This window comes from Ixodes scapularis, unplaced genomic scaffold (genome assembly GCF_016920785.2).
Source record: "Ixodes scapularis isolate PalLabHiFi unplaced genomic scaffold, ASM1692078v2 ptg002920l_1__unscaffolded, whole genome shotgun sequence".
Classification (NCBI taxonomy): domain Eukaryota; kingdom Metazoa; phylum Arthropoda; class Arachnida; order Ixodida; family Ixodidae; genus Ixodes; species Ixodes scapularis.
This window is the reverse complement of record NW_024610281.1, coordinates 16,700-44,204: the sequence shown is the minus strand read 5'-3', so window position 1 is coordinate 44,204 and position 27,505 is coordinate 16,700. Positions and strand designations below refer to the sequence as shown.

The 27,505-nt window shown below is 48.0% G+C and overlaps 2 protein-coding genes across 3 annotated transcripts; one reads left to right on the top strand and one right to left on the bottom strand.

Annotated features, from left to right (window-relative positions):
* The first annotated feature begins 11,141 nt into the window (after positions 1–11,141).
* LOC121834682 lies at positions 11,142–20,265 on the top strand. 2 transcript variants are annotated; one of them, XM_042288411.1, is made up of 5 exons: positions 11,142–11,448; positions 12,016–12,166; positions 12,803–12,937; positions 14,467–14,664; positions 15,957–20,256. In XM_042288411.1, the coding sequence occupies exons 2-5, from the start codon at positions 12,034–12,036 to the stop codon at positions 17,069–17,071; spliced, it is 1,581 nt and encodes a 526-aa protein (XP_042144345.1). In that variant the 5' UTR covers positions 11,142–11,448; positions 12,016–12,033; the 3' UTR covers positions 17,072–20,256. The 2 variants fall into 2 exon arrangements, with proteins under 2 accessions (XP_042144345.1, XP_042144346.1); XM_042288412.1 differs by lacking the exon at positions 11,142–11,448 and having other exon boundaries at positions 11,479–12,166; positions 15,957–20,265.
* A 1,103-nt stretch (positions 20,266–21,368) lies between these two features.
* LOC121834683 lies at positions 21,369–26,615 on the bottom strand. The gene is made up of 2 exons (XM_042288413.1): positions 26,294–26,615; positions 21,369–25,200 (listed from the first exon to the last, which is right to left on the bottom strand). The coding sequence occupies exon 2, from the start codon at positions 25,190–25,192 to the stop codon at positions 23,762–23,764; it is 1,431 nt and encodes a 476-aa protein (XP_042144347.1). The 5' UTR covers positions 25,193–25,200; positions 26,294–26,615; the 3' UTR covers positions 21,369–23,761.
* Positions 26,616–27,505: the final 890 nt, after the last annotated feature.

Below are 27,505 nucleotides of genomic sequence, written 5' to 3'. Positions count from 1 at the left end.
TTTATTTCACGTTATTTCGCGATTTCCATGTATCTGCATAAAACTAAACACAGAACTATCATGCTCCACGTTGCACATCCGACCATTCCTAACTCTCCCCAACTTCCTAAACACCCGTGTGTTTCCTAACACCAAAAACTAGAATTTACATATTAAAAACGTAACGTTGCGAATATGGAACGCATATTTTCATGCTAAGCTTACGTCAAGCGACTCAAATCGAAAAACATGCATATTTACAATATTGTTATTTCTTCTGGTGAAGGGTTAGCAACCGTTGCATTCGTTTTCGCGCACGAAACGGTGACTCCCAGAGAGAGTAAAAACGCAGGGATTGCCTTTATTTTAACAATGTAATCAAACTTGCAGGCGTGCGCTGACGAAGCCTCAAAATCAAAACTCTCGTAGCGTGATTCGTGACTGTGCCGGCTACTACCCAACCTCGTTATCACTCCCCTTTCTGCAAGCAAACACTAAAATTGCCACCAAACACACAAAAGCGACATCTTGTAAAATGTCACCTTATTTAGTCATAACTGTGTCAATAGGCACTACATGTCTTATTAAAGTTAAGAAAAAAAAACATTAACCTTTTTTCGTCAGAAAAAACTAAATATCAATGTTAAGTCTGGTAACAGTGCATTTTTGCCGAATCATTGCCGAATCGTTAGAAAAGTTCGGTAAATGTTGCGCCGAATTTTCGTTTCGGCAAAAGTTTTGCCCATCACTAGTAAAAATATGCGACCGGTGGGGGGGTCTGGTTTGCCCCCCCCCCCTTCCCCCACTCAAAAACAAGTTGTTACGCCACTGTTTAGGCACGTAAGTTGTGTTGCTCTATTGTTATAAATTACTCTGCAAACATTGACACAACTGTTTTTTTTTAGCTATTAAGTTATGTTACAGTCTGGAGTTAAGCTTAGGCATAAGTGTCAGCTAGAACCCAAACACGAACACAAAGGATAGAGAGGGACAAACACACTGCTGACTAACAACTAGATTATGATTCCTCTTCTTCGTCTTTAACCCTAAGTACTTCCACTTCCTCGTCTTTAAGAGGGGGCGCACCTCAGAGCCCCATAGAGAATACATGAGGTTTTTCACCAAATTAAAAAAATTCTCACATAATAACGGCTGCGCGGATCTTCTTGAAAATTTCGGCTTTAAAGACATTGAGTCATTATCGAGACACTAAACGCAACAGATGTTTCGTCATAAATTTAATTATATTCTTTAAAAAATCATGAAAATGGTCAAAATCGGCTAATTCGGCACTCTTGCGTTCGGAGCGAATTTACAAAATTATCTAAATTCAAACATAAGAAGAATTGCGCTTAATGTCTTCTAAATTTATTACGGAATCGAATAATATTCAAATTATTCATGTAAGTCGATTTGTTCCGTAACTACAGCAAATATAAAGTACCAAGGTGTCGGTGCTTGTTTTCGTCGTTTTTAAGGTACCTCTCTCTCCCGTGCGGTGGCGCTCGCTGTCCACGAAATGCGAAATCGTCCGTTCGGAGATCGGCCGGATCGGCACTGTGCGAGGTGTTCTTCCGCGGCCGTATTCCGCGCCCGTATCCTGTTTCATTCTGCACGCTGAGGCGTCAGTGTGCGTGTCTTGCTTTCCTGGTTCTCGCTGGGTAGGTCTCCGTGTTTTCGCAAGTGGCAAATTCACCTTGGAGCTATGGGTCGAAGACAACCGTCCTGTGGCAAGCGGACCGCGAGGTGTTCCACAACCTCGCGGTCCGTCAACGCGTTGTGCTTGTTTCTACTTTTTAGAGCGCAGCTCTTAGGGGCCCGTTCCCGGCTTGAGCGGCGTCGGCGTCGGCGTCGGCGTCGGCGTAACCAAGGTCACCCCAAGGTCACGCGACCCCCCAAGGTCATCCCAAGGTCACGTGGCCCCCAAGGTCACCCCAAGGTCACGTGACCCCCAGAGGTCACGTGACCCCTCCCCCAGGGTCACGTGACCCCCAAGGTCACGTGACACCCAAAGTCACGTGACCCCCCGAGGTCACGTGACCCCCCTGAGGTCACGTGACCCCCCGCGAGGTCACGTGACCACCCCCCAGGGTCACGTGACCCCCTCGCCGAGGTCACGTGACCTCCCCGATGACGTCATCGTCACTGATGACGTCACCGGCATCCACATCGTCATCATCACTGATGACGTCATCAGTGACGTCACTGATGACCTCACCGGCATCCGCATCGTCATCGTCATCATCACTGATGACGTCATCAGTTACGTCACTGATGACGTCACCGGCATCCGCATCGTCATCGTCATCATCGCGGATTACGTCATCAGTGACGCCACTGATGACGTCATCGACATCCGCATCGTCATCATCGCTGACGACGTCATCGGAGTCCGCATCGTCATCGTCACTGATGACGTCATCAGTGACGTCACTGATGACCTCACCGGCATCCGCATCGTCATCGTCATTATCACTGATGACGTCATCAGTGACGTCACTGATGACGTCACCGGCATTCGCATCGTCATCGTCATCATCACGGATGACGTCATCAGTGACGTCACTGATGACATCATCGGCATCGTCACGTGACCCCCAAGGTCACGTGACCCCCCCCCAGGTCACTTCACCCCCAGTACCCTTCCCTCCTCCTCCTCAAGAGCTGCGCTCTAATTCGGTGTTACAGGGAGTTGTAAACGGCTTTCACTTTTTTTTTTTTCTTTTAAAAACGGGCTTTTTTTTTGACGCAAAGTTTTATTTTATCGTTATCCTTCACACAAACGTCCTTCGGCCTTGGGGTCGTGGAAATTGGGGATGAAGCGTGCACAGAGTAGATCGTTGTTTTCCTCCTTTTTATTTTTCACGGACGTCCTGTGACCTCCGTACGGTTCGTGGTCACCACAATCTAACGCGGGGAAAAACGGGTCGCCTGCTCTGTAGTCAGGGTATTCCTAGGGGAGGGTGATAACTCGCTGTTCTTCTGGAAATTCACATATCACCCAAAAAGGTGACATGGGTAATGATTACGGTATGTTTTTTTCCGGTGTTTATTTTTTTGCGAAAATCGGTGTATGTTTTTCGGTGCTTATTTTTTAATCACCAGTGTATTATGGGTTGAACGTCTTGTGATGACGCTAAAAAGCGTTGATAACCAAAGAAAAATGCGATTGGACAAGAACATTTCAAATTTCCAATTCTATTCACATATCCATTACGCTCTTCTCGCGGGAGCATCTATCCTGACGAAAAATGCCAAAGTCATTGAGCTGTGAACGCATACTCAGTGTACAATCTTTCGGCCTAGAGAGGTATTGCGCACGCTCGAACGCGCTTCACAGCCCAGTAGACGAAGTTGGTGGCACCCAGAAGGCGAGTTCTTGAATGGTCTGTAGTAGGCAAAAGAAACAAATAACAATCAACGCATATCAGCTCTTCAAGCGAAGAAGCGCGTTTCTAAGGTCAATGGTTCCGGACGGCACTAATGTTGTTGGCGTTGTCGTAAGATGACGTCAGTTCATACGAACTGACGTCATCTTACGTGATGACGTGACACAAACACGTCATCTTACATGATCTCGTTACACGAAATGACGTCATCTTACGTGATCACGCTGCACGAAATGACGCCATCTTACGTGACCACGTAACACGTCATCTTGTAAGTCAACCTCTCCCCACAGCAGCGCTTTCCGGGCCCGTGCAGTGCTGTAGTCGAAAGCAAGCTCCCTATGGCAAGCGAAAGCTTCTGAAGTCTCACATTGAGAATACTCGCTAGCGACCGTCTGTGGAAGCTTCGCACGTTGAGGTTTTTGTCGAGATCGAGCCATCGTGTTCCATTAACTATAGTTGAAGTTATCGTTCAATAAAGCCCTAAAAAATATGAATGTAGTTGGTGTAGACATCAAGATCTAATCAAAAATGCGGTTTGACGTCAATTAACGTGCATATACAAGTGTAGAAAAAAATGAGTTATTTGTGCATAGATGTTTAAAAAAGTGTTTATTATTCGACATAGGACTTTGGGAGAAGGATGTGTTCAGATTTTTCTTCATGAGCGCAAATATACCTGACGCAATAAATAGTGACGATTTCATCGTCCCAGTGGTGAGCAGGTGATTTCTTGCTCGAAACAATGATGCCATTTCATAAACCAAGTTCTGTGACATATGCTTTTCCAATGTCTGGTCACTATTTTGTAAACCTTTCAGTCCAAACGAATATACTTCTGTTTGTTTTTGTTAGCTTAGGAGGGGGTCACAGAGCCTATCTCTTTGTCTTCCTCTAGGACAGACGTACAGAGTTATACCGCAACACGCATCTGTGGAACACACAGAGCTATCGCTCTCCTGTTGGCGGTACAGTAGCAGACGACACAACGCAGCTCCGTAGTCTATCGAGGGCACGGCTAGCCGCGGCCCGTAGCGCGACCGTTCAGACTTGGGAAATGGTTTTGAAGAACCGAGAAATGGTATCTTGTGTACAATAATCACATGTTGTTAGTATACTAGTATTCTACTTGCTAAGCCAAATAAATATTTGCAGCTTGTGAGAATATGTTTGCGTGACGATTTACCGCTCACACTCCTGACGGATGTTAGCGAGTCCTTCATGTTCGTGGCTCGCAGTTATCGGTACCCCCTCGGAGTGACTTCACCATATATATTTTTTTCTTGCTTGCAGGACATCATAAAAATCACAAACACGCGAGAAAAAAAAAATCTTATGAGTACGCGTGATTTTGAGCTTCGCAGCTCTAAAGATGCCCGGTAAATGTCGTCCAGTCTGTTTTGTCTATACTCCGTTTCACCGTAATTTGGCAACCCTCAGTCGCGGAGCAAAGCACTTGACAGCTACTTTTACGAGCAGTACTATGGCACCTGCAGCGTGTCTCCGACTGGTGTGGTTAGCGTCTTATGCTGGCCATACATCAAAAGTGGTCCCGAAGTGCAACAAATGACGTCACAGAAGACGGAGTGTCACGCTGTTGCATCTCGCGATCCTGGCAATTCATCGTAGAAATGCTGGCGAAAACCACGAGGGAACACGAGTGTCGCTGTCGTCATGGCGTCCCAACGAAAAGCAATTATACAATTTCGACGTTTTTGTAATTCGGTAATTTAAATTACTGTATACAATTTTTAAGAAAATAAAGACATCATAACCAAATAGAAACTTCTGTGCTAAAACAAGCAGTGCGAAGTGAAGACAACTACTATCTTTTTTTTTTTTCTTGATGTCCACAAAAAAAAAAAAAGGCTATGCAGCATCGATCCTACCGTTTTTTTGTTGTTTTTTTCGCACATTATGTGATGTCCTCTAACACGAAAGTACCGATGTAAAAGCGCTGTAGAGACGATATAAAAACAAAAATTTAAGGGAATCGAGCTTTGTAGTAAACGGAAAAAAATAAATAATTAACGACTTTTTACGGTAAACACTTCACCTCTAAGTAGAACTTCAAAAAAGTGACGGTTACGCGCTTTCATGCCCATTTCAACAAAGTTGGGAGAACGATGTATTGCATCTTGTGAATAGACATGTGGAGCAGCATGTTTATGTTAGAGGCATTGTGTGTAATCGCTGCGCAGTACCTGCCAAAAGAAGATATTATTTGGGCAGTCTCAACCGTTTCCGTCTGTGTGTGCTACGAATACAGCAACTCTTTTCGTAGAAGAAGTGATGAGGAAATGGCGTGCCCTTGATGATACGATTGTGATTATGAAATGAAATTTTTAATCAGCCAATAATTGCGACCTGTCCGGTCGCCTGGAACCCCGACAACAACTATCGTTCTCTGGAAAGTTCATTCTAATATTTACACGTTTTGTGGAGTTCATCGAGCGAATAAGAATGTTCCAACGATGAGCTAAACCTACACGAGTTCCCGAATCCAACTCGGCGCTTTTGAATTTTAGCGCCGTAGATAGTTCTGCGAAAATATTCGTCTAACAGTTTTGCAACGTTGGAAAGCATCGGAATGATTCAGAATCACTGCGGAGTTGATACTCGGGAAGATAAGACGGGCACTTGGGAGAAACGGACCGTGGCATTTGAGACAGAGGCACAACCGGGGGACAAACGTGCTACAATCGCATACCCTTCCAAGGTCATCGCTTGGGCGACCGCGCGCGCGCCCAAGAAACCTTTCTTTTCTTCTTTTTAGGGGTGGTGGTGGTGGGGGGGGGGGGGGGGGGGGGGGGGAGTGGAGGGGAGTGGTGTAGGCGCTGATTGTCTTCCTCCTTTGTGGCTTTTGACAGACGCACAACGAGACTGGCAGAACAAGCGCATGATTCATTTCTTTCGATGGAGGCGTTCTGTCTGTGTATGCGAACATGATTTTTTTCCCCTTTTAGTAGTTAGTTGTTCTTGCCTTGACTCGGGTCGCAGTGGGTGCGTTGTCGTTGTATGCCCACTATTTTTTTTTTTTTAGTTTATGGTAGTTTTTGCGCTGATGGGATATCAAGGTAGACAAAAAGTAAAAAAAATGAAATAGCGCCTCGACAAAAAAAAAAAAGTTGTTGCGATCAGGAACGTTTTTAAAGCCATTTTAGGAGCCTGCGGTGTTACCACAGGTGCAGGATTGAGAGCGTAACCCACGCACTTGAAGAGAAGGGGAAGCTCTCGAATTATTGGAACTCTCTTTTATGGGTTTCCACGTCGCGATTGTCCTTCAAAATCAACTGTCATTTATTTCTCGCTCGTGGCTTTCAAGTACTGGAAGCCACGACTCGAGCCACAATAGTTTTGCGAAATCAAGGTTTCGCTGAAATGGATAACTCTCACGTACAGTTCGACGCGCAATACCTTTGCCGTGTTGACTCGCGAGAGATGCCCCCCACACGACTGAGTATGGCGGTGCTCCAGACCTAACATCTAAATTTTGTTGCCTTACCTGTTACTATTTCGCGCCCATTTTGAGCCATATCAAAATGAAAGCGCATGATGAAATAAAAGTCACACTCGTTTTCCGCTCGATGGAAATTTCACGCCAGCTCGCTGTCTTTGCTGGTACCTTGAGCGTTTCCCAGCAATGCGGAGAGTTAAAAAAAGAAAAAAAAAAGAAAAAAAAAAAAACGTACGATGGCATCCTTTGCGGGATGAGGACGATTCGTCACATGCGCATTCGTCACAGGACGATTGGTCACAGGATGATTCGTCACATAGGAACATTTGTCACAGGATGACTCGTCATGCGGGCAACTGGTCTCATTGATCGAGCAGGGGACGATAGTAAATTGTAAATTTCAACATCTGCCTACATACCCTGATGAGGAGTTTCACAATTTTCCACTGTCACGTAAACCAATGGTTATATAAACTAATATTACAATACTCATCCGCTTTTCCTTTCATTATATTACGGGTCTTCAGCAGGTTGATCTCAGTTGCAGGCTTGAACGAGCAATAATCCGACTGGCAGCCAAATTAGTTTTTAGTTTTGCCTTGCATACACCTATTCGACAAAACCAACAAGTATCGCAATTCCTTCTGCCGAATGTGTACGAGTACCCCTCGTGCAGCATCATGGCTCTCTCTGTTGCGATCACCTCCATCCTTTTGAATGTAGTTCAAAAATAGTCGCTCTTCTATGGCCTCCGCATTCACCGTTCAGGACGGACCCAGATAGCTAGAACGTCTGTTACAAATTCTTTGACCTCGAGAAGCGAAAGACATGCTAAGATAAGAGGTGACCGACTTTCTGAGGCCCAACCAACATTCAATGTTCGGGACCGAATCAGAAGCTAAAACGTTCCTTACAAATTCTTCGCCTTTGTCCGCCCGAACCAAATTGAACAATACATTTTTGGGGGGACGAACTATTGTGAGACCGGTTGGCCGCGTGACGAGTCATCCTATGACGAATGTTCCTGTGTGACGAATCGTCCTGTGACGAATCGTCCTGTGACGAGTGTGCATGTGACGAATGGACCGTGTCCCATCCTTTGCACACTCATTACTTCTATAACACTGAGCCACCTCGTATCCTTTTGTTTTTCTTTCATGGTACTAATTTCTTTCTGCGCATTACGGCTGTTACGACACTAAGTCTGTCTGCCCTTCGAATTTAAACTTAGGCTCAGATCAGGGACGAACCAGTTTAAATCAGGAAAATATAATTAACACTGTAGCAAAGTAAATCTATCATATCGATCGGAAATACGATTTGGCACATTCCATCTGAACACATATTGTGCACAGCGAATGCAATAGCGAGTCAGCGTGCAAAACGCCGCCACACTGAGCTACCATAACATCTCAGCGATTTTTGCATAGCACCGAGCACGGAAAAGAGAAAACAGTTATTCATTCACATAAACGAAGCAAATTTATTTAAAGCCCGGACACTCCGTACGTCCAATCTAGCTAAGGTTATCAATAGACTCGACCATGTCATTTGTCGAAACAGATAAAAGACGTTGGCAAAAATGATTAGACTGAATAAGTGAATCTAACGCACGTATTTTACCAACCGACGGTCGCGCGCCTTCAATACCCTTTCCAATTGTCATTGCGCACCTTGGACACACTTTGGGAAGCAATGCATATTTACATCGCCGCCCGAGGTCTCCATTAAACGTGTAGTGCTGACCCAAATAAAATGCTAACCTGACTCTCAATCGCTCACCGCAAAGGACGATTTCGAACAGGCGGTACTGTAGGTCACTTGAGATAAAAAAAAAGAAAAACAAGCTATAGAAACGAGCGTCGTAAAAGAGGGGACCGGCATTTTTATTCCTACCTCCGAACAGAAACGAGCGCCACCCACTGCATCACACAGCGCAGAGGCCGGACTCGGTCACCGCGCGTACATACCAAGCGCGCGCGAGGGATGCAGAAACTTCCTCCGCCGGGAGAACACGGCAGATTTCGGGATCTATTTCACGCAGCGGATAACGCGGGCCTTTTCACACCTCGATACTGGCGCCATCTAGAAGTTGCGCGTTCAACCACGTTTCGAGCCGCGCGCCATCTGGTGGCTGAAACGGACGAATAAATAGAGGTACCGCGCCCTCTTAACCCCAAGTACTTCGTCTTCAAAGAGATTTCACGCACTCCACATTATTGTAAATATGTTAAAAGTGAACTGTGCTGAATGTTTTGACTTTTAACTTATTTGCTATAATGTGGTTGTGTGAAAGCTCTTTAAAGACGAAGTACTTGGGGTTAAAAACGAGGAACAGGAAGTACTTAGGGTTCAAGACCAAGAAGAGGAATCATAACCTAGTTGTTAGTCAGCGGTGTGTTTGTCCCTTTATATCCTTTGTGTTCGCGTTTATGTTCTAGCTGACACTGATACCTATCAAGTTATGTATTGGAAATACTTGGGTCTGCAATCACACAGCACAACGTCCTTCTAATTTTTTTTTTTTTTTTTTAACACGAGCGAAACAATTTAGTGGCGGAGTAAGGGCAGTGTTGGAGTTTCTGTCTCTAAATGGCTCCCGCAACAGTGTCAATAAATAAGCCATTCGGCAACCTATTCTCACAACAGCCGCCGCGACGGTGTCAATCAACCATTCGGCACCACAACAGTCGCCGAGACAGTGTGAGTCAACCGTTCGGCACCATATTATCACAGCAGTCACCGCAACAGCACCATTCGGTAGTCTATCTTTACAACAGTCGCCTTAACATATTTGATTCAGCATATATTGCGACATGTCCTGCAGTTCTCGGTCACGTTCCGAATCAGTATGCGCAATACTCATGTCAATAGAAGAGTAACAAATAGTTAAGAAAATTGCTGTTTTGCAGAGCACACGCGCCACAATGTTGGAAAATGTTGATGGCAGCAGAGATCACTGGCAATGGGGTCGTGCTGCCGTGAACGCAACACAACTGGCGCAACAATAACCGTAACATATTTTTTACTTAATAATAATGTACGCTGAAAAGTAATTATTTTACTGTTCCATAAATTGCACATACTCGCCCTGGGACACTGAATGACTGTAAAATTTATATATACAGACGTAAGAGATCCCTAGAGAGTCCAGCTGCAAAATCCTGAATGTCCTGCCACGGCAGCCTTAGACTGCCCGCTGCAAAGCGACCTTTCCAGTTTGTTTTTATAAGTATATAAAAAGAAACCACAAAACACAAATATGGAAGCGTTTTTCGAACCAATCATCCAATTTCAGTATAAGTGTGCCGCAGTTCCATTTCTCGTCTTAATGCCCTGGTTGAAGGTATTAAACTTATAAATAAAATACAATTCTTTTTGCGCTAAAGCCTGATTCCAAAATTACAACAGAAATGTGCTTGATTGAGTGATTAGGAAGAGACAGGTGCTTTGAGAACGGAAGGTCGGGGTGCGTTTGTGCGTGACATTTGTGGTTGTTAAAGCGTAGTTCCGCTATACTGTTTGCTACAGACATTGCAGAGCAGGAGATAAATCAACGTTTGACATGCCGCAATCGTAGCTACCCCTTATGTTCCACGTGAACTCTGAATTTGTGCTCGTGGGGTTCTTTGTTTCGGACATGTGCTTGCATACTTTACACCTGGGCTTTCGGCATGATCGGCAACCTAGGCTTGTGGGAGTGGTAGTTTTTGATTTTACTTATTCGTTCCGGAGATTCCCGCTGCGTCGATAGACGACCCGAGGAGCGGCGGGAAAGATTTCTCTGAAGCGGTCGCTCTGTGACAGAAGATTGTAATTTTTGCTCAGTATGTTGTTGATGTTTGGAAGATTGCCCGTATATACGTTAAAATAAGGTTAGACTGTCTGCACTCTTAGAAAAAAGGGTCAGTATAGTCCTCCCTAAAGGGAGGAACGCTCTTGACACATATGTTCCTTCAGAAAGGGAGAAACTTTCGTCCCTTAAGCAGGGGCGGAAAAGTTCCTCCGTCGACTGCATCTCATTATGGCGGCCACGAATCGAGCAAATCGAGCTCGGTAAGGCTTAACGAGAACACTAAGTCTATTGCACGAAGCGAGAGGAGCAGGAAATAAAAACGTAACACGAGCTTTCCGCGAACTGTATTCATTTCCGAAGTTTCTTTACCCCTGCAGGTAAAGAAACTTACGTTTCGAAAGCATGCAGTCACTCAGTCTTCTCATCGTCAACACTGCGATGTTCAACGGAGACAACCGGCACTTAGTTCGCGCACTTGATGTCCTACCTTTGCTATTCCTCGAGCCACAATAGACCATTTGCAGTCCTCCCAAGCGCCCCGGCGCGCGCGCGAGGAATCTTGGGATCGGTGTTCTGTCGGCCCCCGTCGTCTGGCTGCTCTCCGTTGGAATCGCATCACCTCGCTCTAGACATACTTTTCATCTTCGTTGTTTATACTTAATAATCCTCTTTTTTATCTACTCCAGTGTATTTTTCTTGTTCATAAGTGTATCTATTTCGTTCAGCGCTTTGTATTTCTTCTGTATATTACGTGTTTTTGTGCATATTCCATCGTTTTCGACGCGGCCGTCGACGGACACCACGCCGCTTCGTTCGCCGCTCCCGGGGTGAGTACTGACTGTTGCCGTTACGCTCTATCCCGCTCCTAGGCCGTTCATTTAACTCGTGTGCGGTCGCGAGAGAGCAGTTTCGAACATCACTACAAATGTCACCGCTGTAAGCAGAGAAATAAAGTAGTCATCACGAAGCGAAGGCCGACATGCCTTCGCTTCGTGATGCGCTCGCCCTGTGAAATGTGAGCGTGGGATATCGAGTACTGCTTGCGTGCTCAACATTCGGGACGGTGCTTTGTCGTTGCGATCTTTTTGCCCTTCGGACGCTTGCGAAGCTGTACCAGCGGTCGGCGTGCCTCGGCAGCGCTCGTCAACAACCGTCCGCGCGGCGTCACTTTTCTCGCGTTCGCTGACCGTCCGCGAGCGCCGGTGATTCATCGTCGCGGCTGGTATGCGTATGTAGTACATCGCATAGCTTCACAATCGCTCTTAACAGCGGTTGTGAGTTGAGCGGGCCCTTAGCAAGCGAGTTATGTCAGCAACTGCAACTTTGAAACTGATGGTCACTTCACTTATTTATTTCACTATTCGAGATGTCAGCTGAATGTAGTATCTTCTTAGGTCACCCTCAGAAGCCACATGACGGGCGGTACAACCTGCTGTGTACCGGGCTGTGCCCACACCACTCTCACTGCCAAGCATGTGTCCTGGAATCGCTTTCCGAAGAACAGCCATCTACGCAACATTTGGGTACAGCGAATCAACAGGAAAGGTATTTACCATATTTTTTTACTTGTTATCTACACTTTCCTGACAATGATCAGGAAGGTACAGTGTGTGTACTGTCCGACGTGGCCCAAGTCATTTTACCCATATGTACAACATACCTGCGAAACACATTTTTTTTAAAAATAAAAATAGCATTCATTATTTTTGACCTATAAGTGCAACATACGACTGAAACAAAAAAGACAATCTCAAAGAATCCCAGATGTTGCATGTGCCCTTTTCACTCTCTTGGCCACTTCCACCTGCACCGACATACCAATATTTGATTGCATCGCAGGAATGTCGCTTCATCTCACTACCCTACAGCTAAAGCAAAGATACTCTCACAGTGCTTCTATCATTTTCAGCGTGCATCCACTCCAGGTTTGTTAGGCATAAACTATGTGCTTGTTCTTAGTGCCCGCTGCACAATGGTACTGGAAGTGTTTAGAAGGCGGTGGGGTGACGATGGGGGAGGAGGAGAACTGAATTCTACCCCCTTGCCCGGATAGTTTACTGACGCCCCTGTTCAGACGCCACGGCTGCTGCATCCATTCTTACCACTGAGATTGAGTTGCACTTGCTCCAAAGTTGAATGGGTGAATCTTAATATGGTGCTAACTGCTTCTTTTGCATGCAGGTACCACTGGACGGTTCTCTCTGTGGACGCCAACCTCTGACAGCAGAATATGCGGCGCTCATTTTAACGAAACTGGGAGAAAGAAGTACGAGGACAAAGCTCCCCGGTTTTTTCCAACCAGGACATTTCCGAAGTGTATGTTATTTGCCTATTTTTGTTTCTTTCTGCAATAGTTGTTTTTCCCTGCTTATATTCTTGCTTGTGATCACTGTATACATGGGTCGTTTCTCACGTGAGCTACGTCACTGCTGGTGGCGTCTGGTGATTTGTGGACAGCGGTGCTACCCAGTGAGCATGGCGAAATACGTGACCTACGGAAGCAATCATCGCTCTCATAGAAAAAGACGGAGCTTCAAGCAATCGTAATGTCAGATTTTGTAGAGCTGCAGACATAATAACAATGTTTTGTCTGAATACATGAGATCTCTCAACGGCTAGACGACGCAAATGGACTGCAATCGAAAAGAGGTTTTGCGACGTGCGGTTAAGTAGCATCAAGGATATCACTGAAACTGAAAAAGTATAACATTCTCGTCCGTCATTAAATTTGCAGTGGGAATAGGTGGCATATAAACCTACTGACTGCCTTTTTCAAGGATTTGGCTTGGCTTAGCTAGCTTGCTGCTCAAGGCACCAGGGGATGTCGCTCTGCTGCCTTCATCTCTGATGGCCCCAAATGACAGCTTTTAATCCAGCTCTCTCGTTGTGGAAAGTAGTGAAGGCTCTGCATGTTTCCTGTCGTACATTGAAGTGCCAGCTCATCTCGACTCTAAATAACAGCAGTGTGTTTGAACGGTACCAGACGATGCTTCTTTATATTTCCGACTGCTCTATCTGACACAGTCGGTCACAATGCAAGAGGACTTCAGCGAGCTGGAAAACACTCTCTTAGCACATAGAAAAACATAGGAGAAAATGTACCAACATGAATTCTAGAAATATTTTGAGCGAAAACTGACGTCAGGTGCAAGGACTCTATAATTACTGTCCACCGTGTTTGCTTGACTAGGCAGCTTCCTAGTGACCATTCAAGCAGATAGAGTTGGACATGCCTTGTCAGGAGTTTGCGGTCGTAATATGCTTGAGCCAACTGCTTTGTAAGAAGTTGCAGCTGTGCATATCGTTCGTGTCACAAATGGAAACACATATGAATGCGGAAATATAATTATGTTTAATAAAGGGCCCTTTAGGCAAGTATGGACAGCCTAAGATGGCACCGAATATAGTCGATTTCACAGTAACATGGCAGGTGGCAGACTCTATAACCCCTGTGAACTGATTGAAGTGTTGAAGTCAAATGTATGTGACAGCTCTTTACTAGAGAAGTGTACTCTGATTGGCTCGCTTGGGACAAACCTTTTGTTGTGTGCCAAACTATGTTGAATAAGGATATAAACTTTGTTCCCTTCTTTTATACGCCGGTGGCTGTTGAATGCACTTCGTCTCAGAAAGAACTGCAACAATCGCTATTTGGCTACAACATTCCAGACCAGCTACCAAAGGGTAGAAACAGTGACCGCTATTGATCCAGCTGAGCTCTTGGTTGTTTGACATGTTATGTGCTCCGTACAGTGTAAGCTGTGCCCTGTGCTAGACAGAATTCCAGCCGGTATGTAATGCTTATAAAATAATTGCGTGAACAATTGCCTTATCCTTGCCTGCAGATGTTGCGGCCTGCCCAAAGGTCCCAAACATGATCTGCGCAAGGAAGCGCCATGCGCTGCAGCCGCTGCCGGCCTACTTTCTGTCGGACCTTGACCTGGCACAGACCGTGACCCTGCCTGCTAGCCAGGAGCCAGCACAACCCGGCAGCCCCTTGGCCTCCGCTGGTGCCCCTGACACTGATGATGTAATAGCTAGCGGTAAGCTCCTAACATTGAGCATCAGTGTTGCTCGTCTGTTTATTTGGCATCCCTGTCAACTGTGCAGCAGTCCCGATAGGTGCATGGAACACTTACATGCAGTACGTCGAACTTTACAAACTGTACTAACTCAGTCACCGCTGGCTATAGCACGCAAGTTGTGGCCGTTCCATACTCGCAGCACCATATGGCACGGTGCACTCTAAGATACCGCACATGCAAGGTACCCGCGGAGTTGTTCTTTCAGATTGCGGTCACACCCTCACTTCATTGTCTGCCAGGTACAAAGGAGATGCTGCCACAGCCCTGCTTGCATGTTATTTGCCTCAAGATCCAGATTGAAAAGTGGGGACACATGCTTTTGTTTATCCATTGTTTCCTACAAGACAAGCGGCGATTCTCTGGCGTCCACAAAAAAACCATCCCCACTTTTGTTATGGAGCACGGGCAAGGCTATGCATGCTCTTAGAATTCGCAGTTGACTCCAATGCATGCGCACGAACGCTGCACCGGAGCCTCTCAGGGCTTCGAGTTAGCGTCCGCAGCATTCTCCGTGCTCCAAGTAAGTGTAGAACAAAGCTTAGTTCCGCATTTCCCCGCAGCACCCCTGACGATCGGATCTCAAGGCGAATAGCCAGCATTCCCATTATAGCTCCTTCGTGTGGAACAGAGCAGCATTAAAGAGGTCATAAACCGACTCAGTTACTTCTGCTAAATGCTGCTGTCGCACAATAAAGCTTGAGAACAAGCAATATTCTGCTCTTCCTCACAGCCAGGTAAAATAATCACATGATTACTGTTAGGGGTTAGCTGCTACTGTTGGCGCAGTGATTAGACACAAGCCCAAGCCCCAATAGTTACCATGGCATTGATTGTAACCAAATAGTCAGGTGCTCACTCAGTGCTTGGGTCCAGTTCATAAGCCGTCTGTATTCAAGTGTCGTCACCCTGGTGTGAACCCTAGGCTTTCTCAACATTGTGATTTCTGACTGTAAATTAGCCTTCTATTCCTCAGAATATAACCTTGGCAGGGGAGCCTCTGGTTTGTGGTATATAGATTATTATATAGATTATATTTGTGCTACAGACGTCAGTATGCTTGTATGAGGTGCAGAACATCCAAATGCATATCGTTTCTTGGCCCCTTTAACATGTGATGCTTTTTTTGTATGGCACATGATATGCTATTTGGCAGAGCCAAGGCAATTACAAGGAGAAAGCCTAGTTTTTTGTTTTGATATTTGACTGCAAAAATGATGTGATATTTATTTTGCTATCTCCCCATCTGGCAGACCACCAGTACAGCATCACAGGATGTATCGATCAAGCCCTGCGTGATCGCATCAGGCAGCTAGAGGAGCTCGCTTCTGCAAACGAGAAACTGCGCAAGGACAACGACCGTCTACAGAAAGAAAATGAAGCTCTGCGGAAGAAAGTAGCCCATCTTGAGGAGATGTATGACAAAGCAGAGGAGGTCATCGATGCTACAATCCCCTTTCAGAACTTCACGCTCACAGCCGTGCAACAGGACCCAAAGAAACTGGCCTTCTACACGGGATTCGACTCCCTGGAGAGATTTCTCGCCTTTTACAAGTTTGTTCAGGCAGGTTATGAAGCTCACAAGGAAAGTCAAGGTCCGCAGAGAAGGTCACCTTATCTATCCATGGATGATCAGCTGCTGCTCGTGTTGTCCCGCCTGAGGGTGGGACTTTTGGAGCAGGACCTTGCATACCGGTTTCGTATCCACATCAGCACAGTCAGCCGGGTGTGGACATTCTGGATTGGTTACCTAGCGGACTACCTTGCTCAACTCAACTACTGGCCGTCGCGACAGGTTGTGAACAAGCACATGCCGGAGTGCTTCATCGAGGCGTATCCATCGACGAGAGTCATTCTGGATTGCACGGAAATCTTCATCGAGACACCTAGCGACTTCAGGGTGCAGAGTGATACCTACTCAAGCTACAAGTGCCACAACACTGCCAAGGGACTGCTGGGCATCACCCCCAATGGGTTCGTGTCGTTCGTGAGCGACCTTGCCCCTGGCCGCGTCTCTGACAAAGCCCTGACCGCATGTTCCGGGCTATGCAACCTTCTTGAGCCCGGAGACTCTGTCATGGCGGACAGAGGCTTTTTGATCACTGAAGAGGTCGAAGCTGCAGGGGCTAACCTGAACATTCCACCTTTCCTTGGGGGAAGGCTACAGCTCTCCCTGGAGGACGAAGCGAAAACTAGGGCGATTGCGAAGGTCCGGATCCACGTGGAACGAGTGATTGGACAAATGAAGTGTTTTCGAATCTTGAGGGGTACTTTCCCAAACAGTATGAGCAAGAGCCTGGACTCTATCTGGAAGGTCTGTGCTTTGCTGTGCAATTTCACGAGAGAGCCACTGCTCAGTCGAAGCTAGAGCTGCAGTCTTGTGGCTTCGTAGATGGTCGTGGAGAAAAAAGAGGCCATATCTCTCTATCTAGCTCACTTCAGCTCCGGCAACTTTTTGTGCCCACACGCCCTCATGACCCATGACGACCATTAGCACCGACTACGGCCCTCGGGACTTTCCTCTACCCAACGAAATGGACTCACAACCCACCGAGGCCACGCTGGCTTCTCCCGCTGTCTGAAGCTTACCGCTCAATGCACCACCCACAGCCGGTGCAACCACTCCTGCCGTCACGTCGCTTCTTGATGCACCACTTGTTGCCGCGTGAATTCAACCTGCGGTCTTTACTCAGAATCCATTCTCCATCCTCGGCGACGATGATCCCGAAAGCAAGTTGTCGCCCCTCAACAACAGTTGCCACATCCGCACTGCCGCCAATGAAACGAAGCGTGCTCGTGGCATTTTTTTCTTCGGCGCCGCTGCGACTAAGCTTACCACCTCACCCCGGTGCATCCAACGTGACTCGAACCCTGACTCGTTCCCCCTGGAGGACGGATGGCATCCTGTCTCTCGCCGACGTAAGGCGGCCCCGCCCGCGGCGCCTCCAGCAGCATCGTTCTGCAGTGAGTTCTCCCACACTGTCATTCTACGGCCGGCCAAACCATGCCGCATCATGGACGGGGTCTTTCTTGCCATTGACTCTGCAGTTGCTGCACAGATAGACCTCAGGTCTCCTACACCATTGCAGCCCCCTACCAAGTGAGGTACCTCGACTGCAGTAATCAACTTGCAGTTGATGCTGCTTTGTCTCAAGTGTGCGATGCATTCCTCAATGTAACATACATCCCGATCGGCACTCTGCAGGTCTCCGTGCAAGGCTACGAGGCCATTCGCCGTGGCCAGGTTCGCGGATTCATAAAAAAAGTCTGGCGACCTGGATTCTGCGTCCTAAAAAACCTTCATTGCCGGAAATCTGCTATCCTCCAGGCCGGTCCTCTCACAAACTCTGGGTCGGCACTCATTACATTCGACGGCACCAGCCTCGCGTTGCCCAGTGCCCCAACAGCACCCAAGCCAACGGCACAACACAGCGTCGTCAGTTGCCTTCATCAACATCCAAAGAGAAGCCGGCGTCACCACCAGTGACGCCTGAAACTAGCTCCTGCTCAGCAAGCTGTGCTGTTATCTGCGCCCAAAGCCCTCATCGCAGCACCGAGGTCTGCGAAGCAGAAGACTGACTCCCGCCCGGTGCTCGCCACAAAACTCCTAACGCCGGCACACAACATCACCGCCGACCTCACACAAGTCCCAACATCAGAACCGCCTCGGACCACCTTCGCAGAATCAGCGAGAGCTGTCAACAGCACTAGTGAGACGCCTGCCCTACTTCCGTCAGGGTCAGACTTTACTGGCTTGCAACAACAAATCACCCTTTTCACAAAACAAATGCTGGCAGCCACGCAGCGAATTCCGACGATGCAAAACTCGCTGTTTACTCTCGTGGATACCTGCACCCGTGCAGTAATCGGGCGCCTCGCGATGCAGGGCATCATTCCGTTCGGCGGCCCCCCACTATCACCACGCAAACATGGTTAGCGCCCCCAGGATTGTTCAGTGGAACTGTTGCTCGCTTAAACAGAAGAAGGCAGACTTCATCGAAAAATTTTATCTTCACTCGTCATCCGACATGGCCGCTGCGTTTGCTCTACAAGAAATCAACGGCCCCCTCCCTTCTTTGCCACAGTACGATGGACTTGCTCCGAACATTGAGACTAGTGCCCCCTTGCCTTGGATTCGTTCCGCCCTGTACGTTCATCGATCAGTGTGCTTCACTCTTCTCGACACCTCACAGAGGTGCTCTGCAATGACCAGCGTTACGGGTTGCCGCCAATTCCTCAACGGCCCGTTTTTCTCTTCTCTGTCTATGTGGCTCCAGACACATCGCTAAACCGCTGGACAAGGCAGCCGCTAAACATCCCTTTTTTTAAGCACTTCGCCCGTCTTTATCCAAAAGACGACGTTCCCGTTTGCGGTGATCTTAATGCCAAACACACGCATGGGGCTACGACATTGACCTTCCCCACGGCACGCGGCTTCTTGCAGACCTCACAGGGCTGAAACTTTCGTTCCTCAACATCCCAGACACCCCCACACGTATCAAACAATCCTCCCAACAGCAGGACACCTGCCCCGACTTTACCTGTGCTCGTTACCCTCGACGCTGGAGATGGCATGTCGCCGGCGACCGCCTCGGCGGTGATCACCTCCCCATTATTTTACGCTACGACTTCCTATCCGCAACCCTATCTCACTGTCGCGCCTGCTGCGACACATTCTTCACTAAGTGGGACAACTTCCGAGCAGCTCTTTCTTCTGTCATGGAACTTGCTGGCTTTTCCGACATTATACAAGCTATCCAGTCCGCCCACAAGTCTGCCACAAAGCGGCTAACCGTACCGGACGATGCCGCTTTGACGAGCATTTACTTACTGGACCGCCGCATTCACCTGTTGGCCTGTTACCGCCGTTCTCGCAGACCACGACGACTCCTCAAACCTTCACATAAACTCCAAAAGACTATCTCGTGCTACACTTCGGAACTCGCTTCCAACTGCTGGACTTCCCTGTGCAGATCCATCTCCGGCAATAGCCATCTTTCGAAAGTTTGAAGGCTCCTCCGTTCTCTCCTCGGGGACCACAAACCTAGGCAATTTGCTGCCACTGTTGCCCTTCGCAAAGGTGTCTCTCCCGAGGAGCTAGCTGAACGGGCCTCGGACGTCTTTTTTCCGCAACCAGCGCAACATGACTCTGGATGCTACACTTGTGTTCACCCTGTCACCAAGCTCTTGGGATGGATTGCCCGTTCACCCTCCACTCGCAGTGCACCTGGCCCCCAACAACGTCACAGTCGGGCAACTTCAGAACCTCCCTACGGCACTCAAGGAAACCATACTCGCCGAGATCAACCAGGTGACTCCAGACTACTGAAGCCCCAGGAGTCCCTGATCGCTGCCACTTGTCTCATTCGCCCTGGAAGCTCCCGAGAAGATTAAAAGCTTTTCCTCTTTTTATGCCCAAACAGCAGGGCAGATATGGTGGCCACTTCTTTGGTCGTTAAATAAATGTTTCAAAGCAAAGGTAGATGGTCATGATGAAAGAAATCAAGGACGTTAGGATTCCTGTCAGAAGTACTCAACGCAATAAAATGTTGTCCAAACTTGCCAGGTTTTAATTTTAGATTGGTTGCACACTACACGACAGAGTAGCGAGCATTTGATTATTCTTAATTTTTAACTAGGACTGATTAAATTAATTTCAATACTTTTGGATGTTTTATTTTAATACACACATATCCTCTAAAAAGGGCGGAAATGTAGTGGTTAATAAAGAAAAATAGACGTAATGGTGGGGCCACAGTCGACTCCTAGCAGAACTGTTTGGTGGGGCAACAGGCAGACTGAGATTAAAGCCCCTCTATCCTGGGAAAAGTGGCGCCATTCATTGTTGTGGAAATTCTCGAGACACGTACCGTGTGCCACTTCTGGGAAGGACATGGCGTCTGAAATCTAGCTCAGTGCTGCGCTGTGTCGCCATGATCTTCCCAAGGGCTGCATGTTGCACGTGCCTCGTGCATCGACGCACTTTGCGCTACTTTTAAAACATGAAGGGGCTTTAACTGAGATGCCATTGCGTGTGCCACAGGCAAAAATTCAAGATGTTGAAAACAAGCTGTTGCATTGTAAATTGTGCGAATTACTAAAATTCTCCGTCAATATGCCCCAGCAAATGAAGATTAGAGGGTTTACAGATTAAACCAAAGGAAGATGTCTGTCACCCCAGAGGAAGAACATGTGGGGACCTTGACGTGCAACCAAAATTTCACCATCAATAGCGCTGAAATCAGTAACGACACTACCGTAAACCAATTTTGCTCCCAGGTGGGCCGCCGGAAGCGGCGTTGGTAGCCACAGCACATGGTCGTTGTTGGAACTTTCGCGCATAATGCAGAAGAGGATCATGCCCTCTTTAGGTGTCACACGCTCTCATACCATCTTTAGTGTTTGTGTGTATGGCGCGTGCTTTGGACGGTTTCACAACTGACGACCACGCGCATGCTAGGCTGTGAAGATTACACGCTGGGGCGTGGGTTTGTAAACAATGGAAAAGTGTATGAAATTTAGCATGCACAGTGCACAAACTCTATTTTCAGTACACAAATATTGCGACTACTATATCGGACAGAGGTACGCGCTACAGTTTGCAACAAATTCTTGTGCCGACATGAGCAGTCTGAGGCATTCCAACTACTTGTCATGACAGCCACTTTCAGTTCACAAAAGTTGGTTTATTATATGTTCTCCAAGTCTTTGGCATTAAAAATGAGGTTGATTCCTTTGTGACACTGCCGTGCCGGGCTGTGGCCGGCGGTGAAACTGCACAGCCCACCAGCGACGGCAAGCAACCAACTGAGCGTCCAGAGCTAGGAACCAAAAGGCACCTTTATCACACGAGGCAATGGCTTTTTACACAAGACGTGGGCACAGTGTTTGCAACCCGATTACCGAAAGTGTCCAAACTTGGCACTAGCACCGCCCGCAAAATCCCCCCTTTAGAATGTTCAAGGAGAGTATCGGACACCTTGGCTGTGAAAAAAAACAAAGTTTTACAGATTGAGTCTCTTGGGAGCGACCACTTGTCTTCCAGAATGGGTTGAGTAGTGTCGGCCCGTACCATCACCACGAACACGTGGTGGTGATGCTGGACGAGGCACATCACGATGACGCGAGTAGACAGGTCCACCTGAGGCCGAACCGTCGACGGAAGCTAGGGGTGACGCCGGCCTCGGAGAGACACAACAGCACCTGCCGCAGGCGTTGGTCATGTTCCTTTTTCGTTCTGCCGAAGACTAGGATGTCGTCGACCATGTTGACCAATCCGTCTAGGACTTCCAAGATCCACGCCACCTGTCGCTGGAAAAACTCAGGGGCCGACGTGATGCCAAATGGGAGTCGGCAAAAGCAATAACGCCCATACGGCGTAATGAACATCGTAAGCTCTTGAGAGTCCTTGGAAAGCTTGACCTGATGGAAGCTTGAGGTAACTTTGAGCTTCGAGAAGACTGCCGCATCGCCCAGAAGTCCCAGGACTTGATCGACGGTGGGGAGCACATGACGTTCTCTCGGGACAACTTGATTTAATTTTGTAAAGTCGATACAGACACGGTAACCTCCCGACGACTTTGGAACCATGAACAGTCCAGCGTCCCGAGGTGTGGGGTTGGTGACACGCCGAATGGCTCCGTCTTGCTCCAGTTTGGCCAGTTCTGTTTGCACCACCTCGCGCAGGGGTATCGGTATGCGGCATGGAACACTAAGTGAAAACGGAACCGCATCCGGGCGTAGCCGAATCTTGTACTCCTCCTTGAGCGTGCCGAGACCTCTGAAAAGTCCCTGCGGTGCCGGCACTTTCATGTCGTCCAAGAACTTTACCACACCCAGAGCCTGGATGGCTGGGAACCCGAGCAGGGGCATAGAGAGGGACTTGATCACGTACAGACGCTGATGACCGGTCTTGCCTCGCCACAGGAGGGTAGCCATGAAGTACCCAATGACTTTTAGCGACTGGTCTCCTGGTGCTGTCAGCAGGTCGTCGACCTTGTCCAGATGATGAGGTAAGTTCGGGAAGGCTTCCGAAACAGCAGACGCCTCCGCGCCGGAATCTACCTTGAATATCGCCGTGTAGTTGTCGACATTGACCTCAACGTACTTGGCCTTGGCCTTCTCAGTCTCGAGGATTGCGTGGAGCGGTAAGGAACGCCACCTTGCTCTGCTTTCGTTTCCGAGCGCAACAGACGTCCGCGAAGTGGCCCTTCTTCTTGCAATAATTGCACAGAGACTGCCGAGCAGGACAGTCTGAGCGTGTGTGGGGGGCCCGACTGCAGTAGCTGCAGGAACCTGGGTCGTTATCGCCAAGTGAAGACACTGCTGATGCGTCGTCTGACCGTTTTGTTGTCTTGCGTTGGTGCGTCGGACCATGACAAGACTTGGTGGCGTCAACGTTGACGGTGACCTGGACACTCTCGACTCCCGCGAGCAGTTTTTTTCTTTTTCGGCGTCTTCGATCTGCCTCACCTGCGTCCACGCGTCCTTGAGGCTGAGCTTGGCTTTCCAGCAGAGCTGGCCGGACAGGCGTTCGTCGCAAAGACCAACAACGAACCGGTCGCGAACCAGGCGTTCTTCGACTTTGGGGGACGGGTAGTTGCACCACTTGACAAGCTTGCAGAGCTCGGCGTAGTAACTGTCGACGCTCTCTCCCGGCTGCTGAACCCGCTCGTGGAACCTCGAGGACTCTTACACCTCGTTGACGGGGTACAGGAAGTGTTCCGAGAAGCGCTTGACCACCGTGTTGTAGTTGTTCAGGGAGGCGGCGTTCAAGCCGAACATGTCGAGAAGGACCCGAGCCTCGGGGCCCATGCAGTAGAGAAGTGTCCGCACCTGAATGTCCGGTGGTGCTTGGCGAAGTACGGAGGCATAAGCGTACTCCTCGAGTTGCGTAAACCGGGTAGGCCAAGAACCGGTGTTGTCGAAGTCGAAACCAGCAGGCTGACGTACGGAGCCGCCCACCCACGCGGGCAGTGTTTGCAACCCGATTACCAAAAGTGTCCAAACTTGGCACTAGAACCGCCCACAACAGACACTACAATTTTATGATCAACACTCAGTCTTTCCGATATTTAAAAAAAAAGTCTGTCAGGCGTGGCACCATAACGTTCACCCAGAGTGCCTCATCAAAGGGCACCCGTGTGACCCAGCAGTCTTTCGCCCAGTCAACAACAAGGTCACACCACTCCAGTCCTGTGAGCGCAAGTTGTCCTGTCACCTGGTAGTAGTGCTTGTGCTTTTTGTCGACACTCTTGTCCGCATGGATAAACTCCACAAACCCTCTGCTCATCACCTCCTCGAAGGTCGTCAGGTTCGCATCTATCGCCCGTGACACGGTCTTCACTTCGACTAGTCCGTACTCCTGTATATCTTCGTCCCAGACCAGCCCGTCTGGTGATGCCCCCAGCATGGGAAGGCCAGGGTTGATGCAAAGGCCAACACTGAAGACTTGGACCTTTTGCTTGGCCTTGTAGCGCTTCAGAGCAGCCGCCTCATTCTGAAGTCCCGCCCTCATGTGACGTGTCGTGCCATGTCCGCCCGAGAAAATCGTCCTGAGAAACTTTTCGTTCACGGGTGCTTGTCGTTTGACGATGTCTCCGAACTGTGATGCCGTGATCCTTTTCTCACGTTCCGTGTGCCACAGCATACTTCTGCTTTGGCCACGTGTCTGTTCCTCCAGGTGCTGAGCTTGTGTAAGAGTCAGGGTGCATGGATCGCTTGGTGGCATCTGGTGATTCCAGCACTCTTTTATGGGCAAGCTGATCCGTGCTGCAGAGGCCCCATCATCCGTGTTCGAGTGCTCCTGAACCTTCCTTGGCAAGGGTGTGAAGGCAGCTTCTTCCATCACGTCCGCAAACATTGGGAATATTCCCTTCTCAATGAAATCTGTATGCAGCCTCTTGACGGTTGCCTGCGCCACGTCCACATGCACTTCCGTGGTTTTTCTCGCACTCTTCGCCTTGTTGCTAGAGTCGTGCTTGACGAATTCTAGTTCGTTGAACGACACCGTACTTGCACCTCTCTTTGAAGATGGGCCCCACTGCCTTGCTCCCTCAGTGCAGGCCAGAGCATCCGGGATGTAGGACCTTCCCTCCCTTATCAGGTCTAGCATGTGCCAAAGCAGTGCTGCCACATGCTTGCACACACCGCCTTGTCCAGCCTTGCAGGAACAGGAAGCCTTGCTGACCTGCCCATCTTGGCAGAGCACAGCATGCACTGCGTATCGCTTCGTAAGGGTCATGGAAGCCTCCACGTTAGCCTTGACAATTGTCTCTGATGCACTTGTGGTGTGGAGGAAGATGTTCTGCACTTTGTGGGCCTTGAACATTTTGTAGCCAGAACTTGTGTGCTTCTGTGCTCCAGCTGCTTGGCCATGCCCTTGGATGTGGCTTTCCGAGAATGCGGAAGGAAAGTCCTTCAGCTGCTTGGTCCAAGGTCCTGCTGGAAGTGGTAGCTCTTGCGGCTCTGGTACATCCCGTGTCGCCATAGCCTTCCCTGAAAAAAAGGCAGCTCAGTCAGCGTTTTAAAAGGAGGACGGAAATTTGACCAACACAGTTTTTTAATGGGTTTGGTGTTGTTTTGACAGAATTAACCTAAACTTGCGAAGTAAGAGTTCATCTAGGGTAACAACCCCTCAAAAAAAGCCTGCTGTAAACTTTGTGCTAAAAAAAGAGCGTTTGCTATTAGGCAAACATGCCAGCTTTTGTAATCTACAACTTCTTGTGCACTTTCGAACATTACACAGTCGAAGGAGCATTCTGAAAGCAAGCCACGCACTGGCATTGGGGACAAGCATCTCCAGTGTCACTGAGCTGCTTGTTGCTGCTGCCCTGTCAGTGTCCATGATATAGTGCAGCTCTGAATACGAAGAACGCGTTTTGACCATAATCCGTTTCGTGCCAGCAGCATAAAGCTGCTGGCACGACCGTGAAGTGTTGTACAGGAGTGGCAAAGACACTCCAGCTTTCAATGCGTCAGTGTTCGTCCAAAAGAAGCAGTTCGCAGAGCCACTAAAAAGTGTCTAGCATTTCATATGCACGCGCTTGCGTGAAAACGGGATGATCAATAAAGATATGCACTCGCGGGACGCTGTGTTAGCGCGGTTCGCAGGGGCAATCTTGCCTCACCACAGTGAGCGCGCTAGCTGAACTGTAATTTCGATAAACAATGGAATCTCCCCCATACTATGCATAAAACGCAGTCAGAACCCCTTCTCCCGCCGCGACGAAGAACCGAACGCGAAGGATGTGATGCTGCGCGGACGGTTGTTGACGAGCGCTGCCGAGGCACGCCGACCGCTGGTACAGCTTCGCAAGCGTCCGAAGGGCAAAAAGATCGCAACGACAAAGCACCGTCCCGAATGTTGAGCACGCAAGCAGTACTCGATATCCCACGCTCACATTTCACAGGGCGAGCGCATCACGAAGCGAAGGCATGTCGGCCTTCGCTTCGTGATGACTACTTTATTTCTCTGCTTACAGCGGTGACATTTGTAGTGATGTTCGAAACTGCTCTCTCGCGACCGCACACGAGTTAAATGAACGGCCTAGGAGCGGGATAGAGCGTAACGGCAACAGTCAGTACTCACCCCGGGAGCGGCGAACGAAGCGGCGTGGTGTCCGTCGACGGCCGCGTCGAAAACGATGGAATATGCACAAAAACACGTAATATACAGAAGAAATACAAAGCGCTGAACGAAATAGATACACTTATGAACAAGAAAAATACACTGGAGTAGATAAAAAAGAGGATTATTAAGTATAAACAACGAAGATGAAAAGTATGTCTAGGGCGAGGTGATGCGATTCCAACGGAGAGCAGCCAGACGACGGGGGCCGACAGAACACCGATCCCAAGATTCCTCGCGCGCGCGCCGGGGCGCTTGGGAGAGACTGCAAATGGTCTATTCCTTCGTCAACCGTTGCGTCAACCGCACATCACGGAGGAGTGAAAATCATTCGCCCCAGTGTTGCCAGACGGAGAAAAAAAAAGTCAGCAGATTGATCTCCAAAAAGTCAGCAGATTTGCACACAAATCAGTAGATTCTACGAAATCTGTGTTTCGCCATTTCCATTAAACCATTTTTCGAAGAAATACTATAAAGCAACAAATAACATGGTAATAAACACAAATAAAATATGAAAAAAAAACAAGACCAGTTCTCGAGTAATTCTTTGTGAAAAACAAAGTAAAATGGCACCGTGAATATATATATATATATATATATATATATATATATATATATATATATATATATATATATGGGTGATTTCATCTCAACTCAGGCACGGATTTAGGGTCGAATTTTTAATTTTGACGAAAAAAATATATGTTTTGGGGCAATTCCTGTAATAAAAGAAGACGCAAATGGTTATTTCGTCGGATTTTTTGTTCTCAAGTTATGGACCGTTGAAGCGGTCAAGGTGGAAATTGATGTTTTTCCAGCCTATCGGAGGTGCCATATTTCACTCCATCCCTTTTCCCTACGTTTTACGCTACATCAATATAACTTTTTGGGAACACTCTAGACATAAGCTTTTTCATGCTAATTAAGCGTCTAGGTCATAACATTCTTAATGATTTTTTTTTTTTATTTGTCAAACCGCCTCCCTGTGACGATATTTGACGAAGTTCAGCAAGCTGTGCTGTGTGACCTAATCAACATATTTTTATGATCTTTATATCACCGTAAAGTACCAATTATGCTCTTTCTTTTGAATATAATTTCAATATTTTGCCACAAGTATATAATGCGCTACATATGCCTGAAAAACGAATATTTCGAAAAACTAGCAAGTTT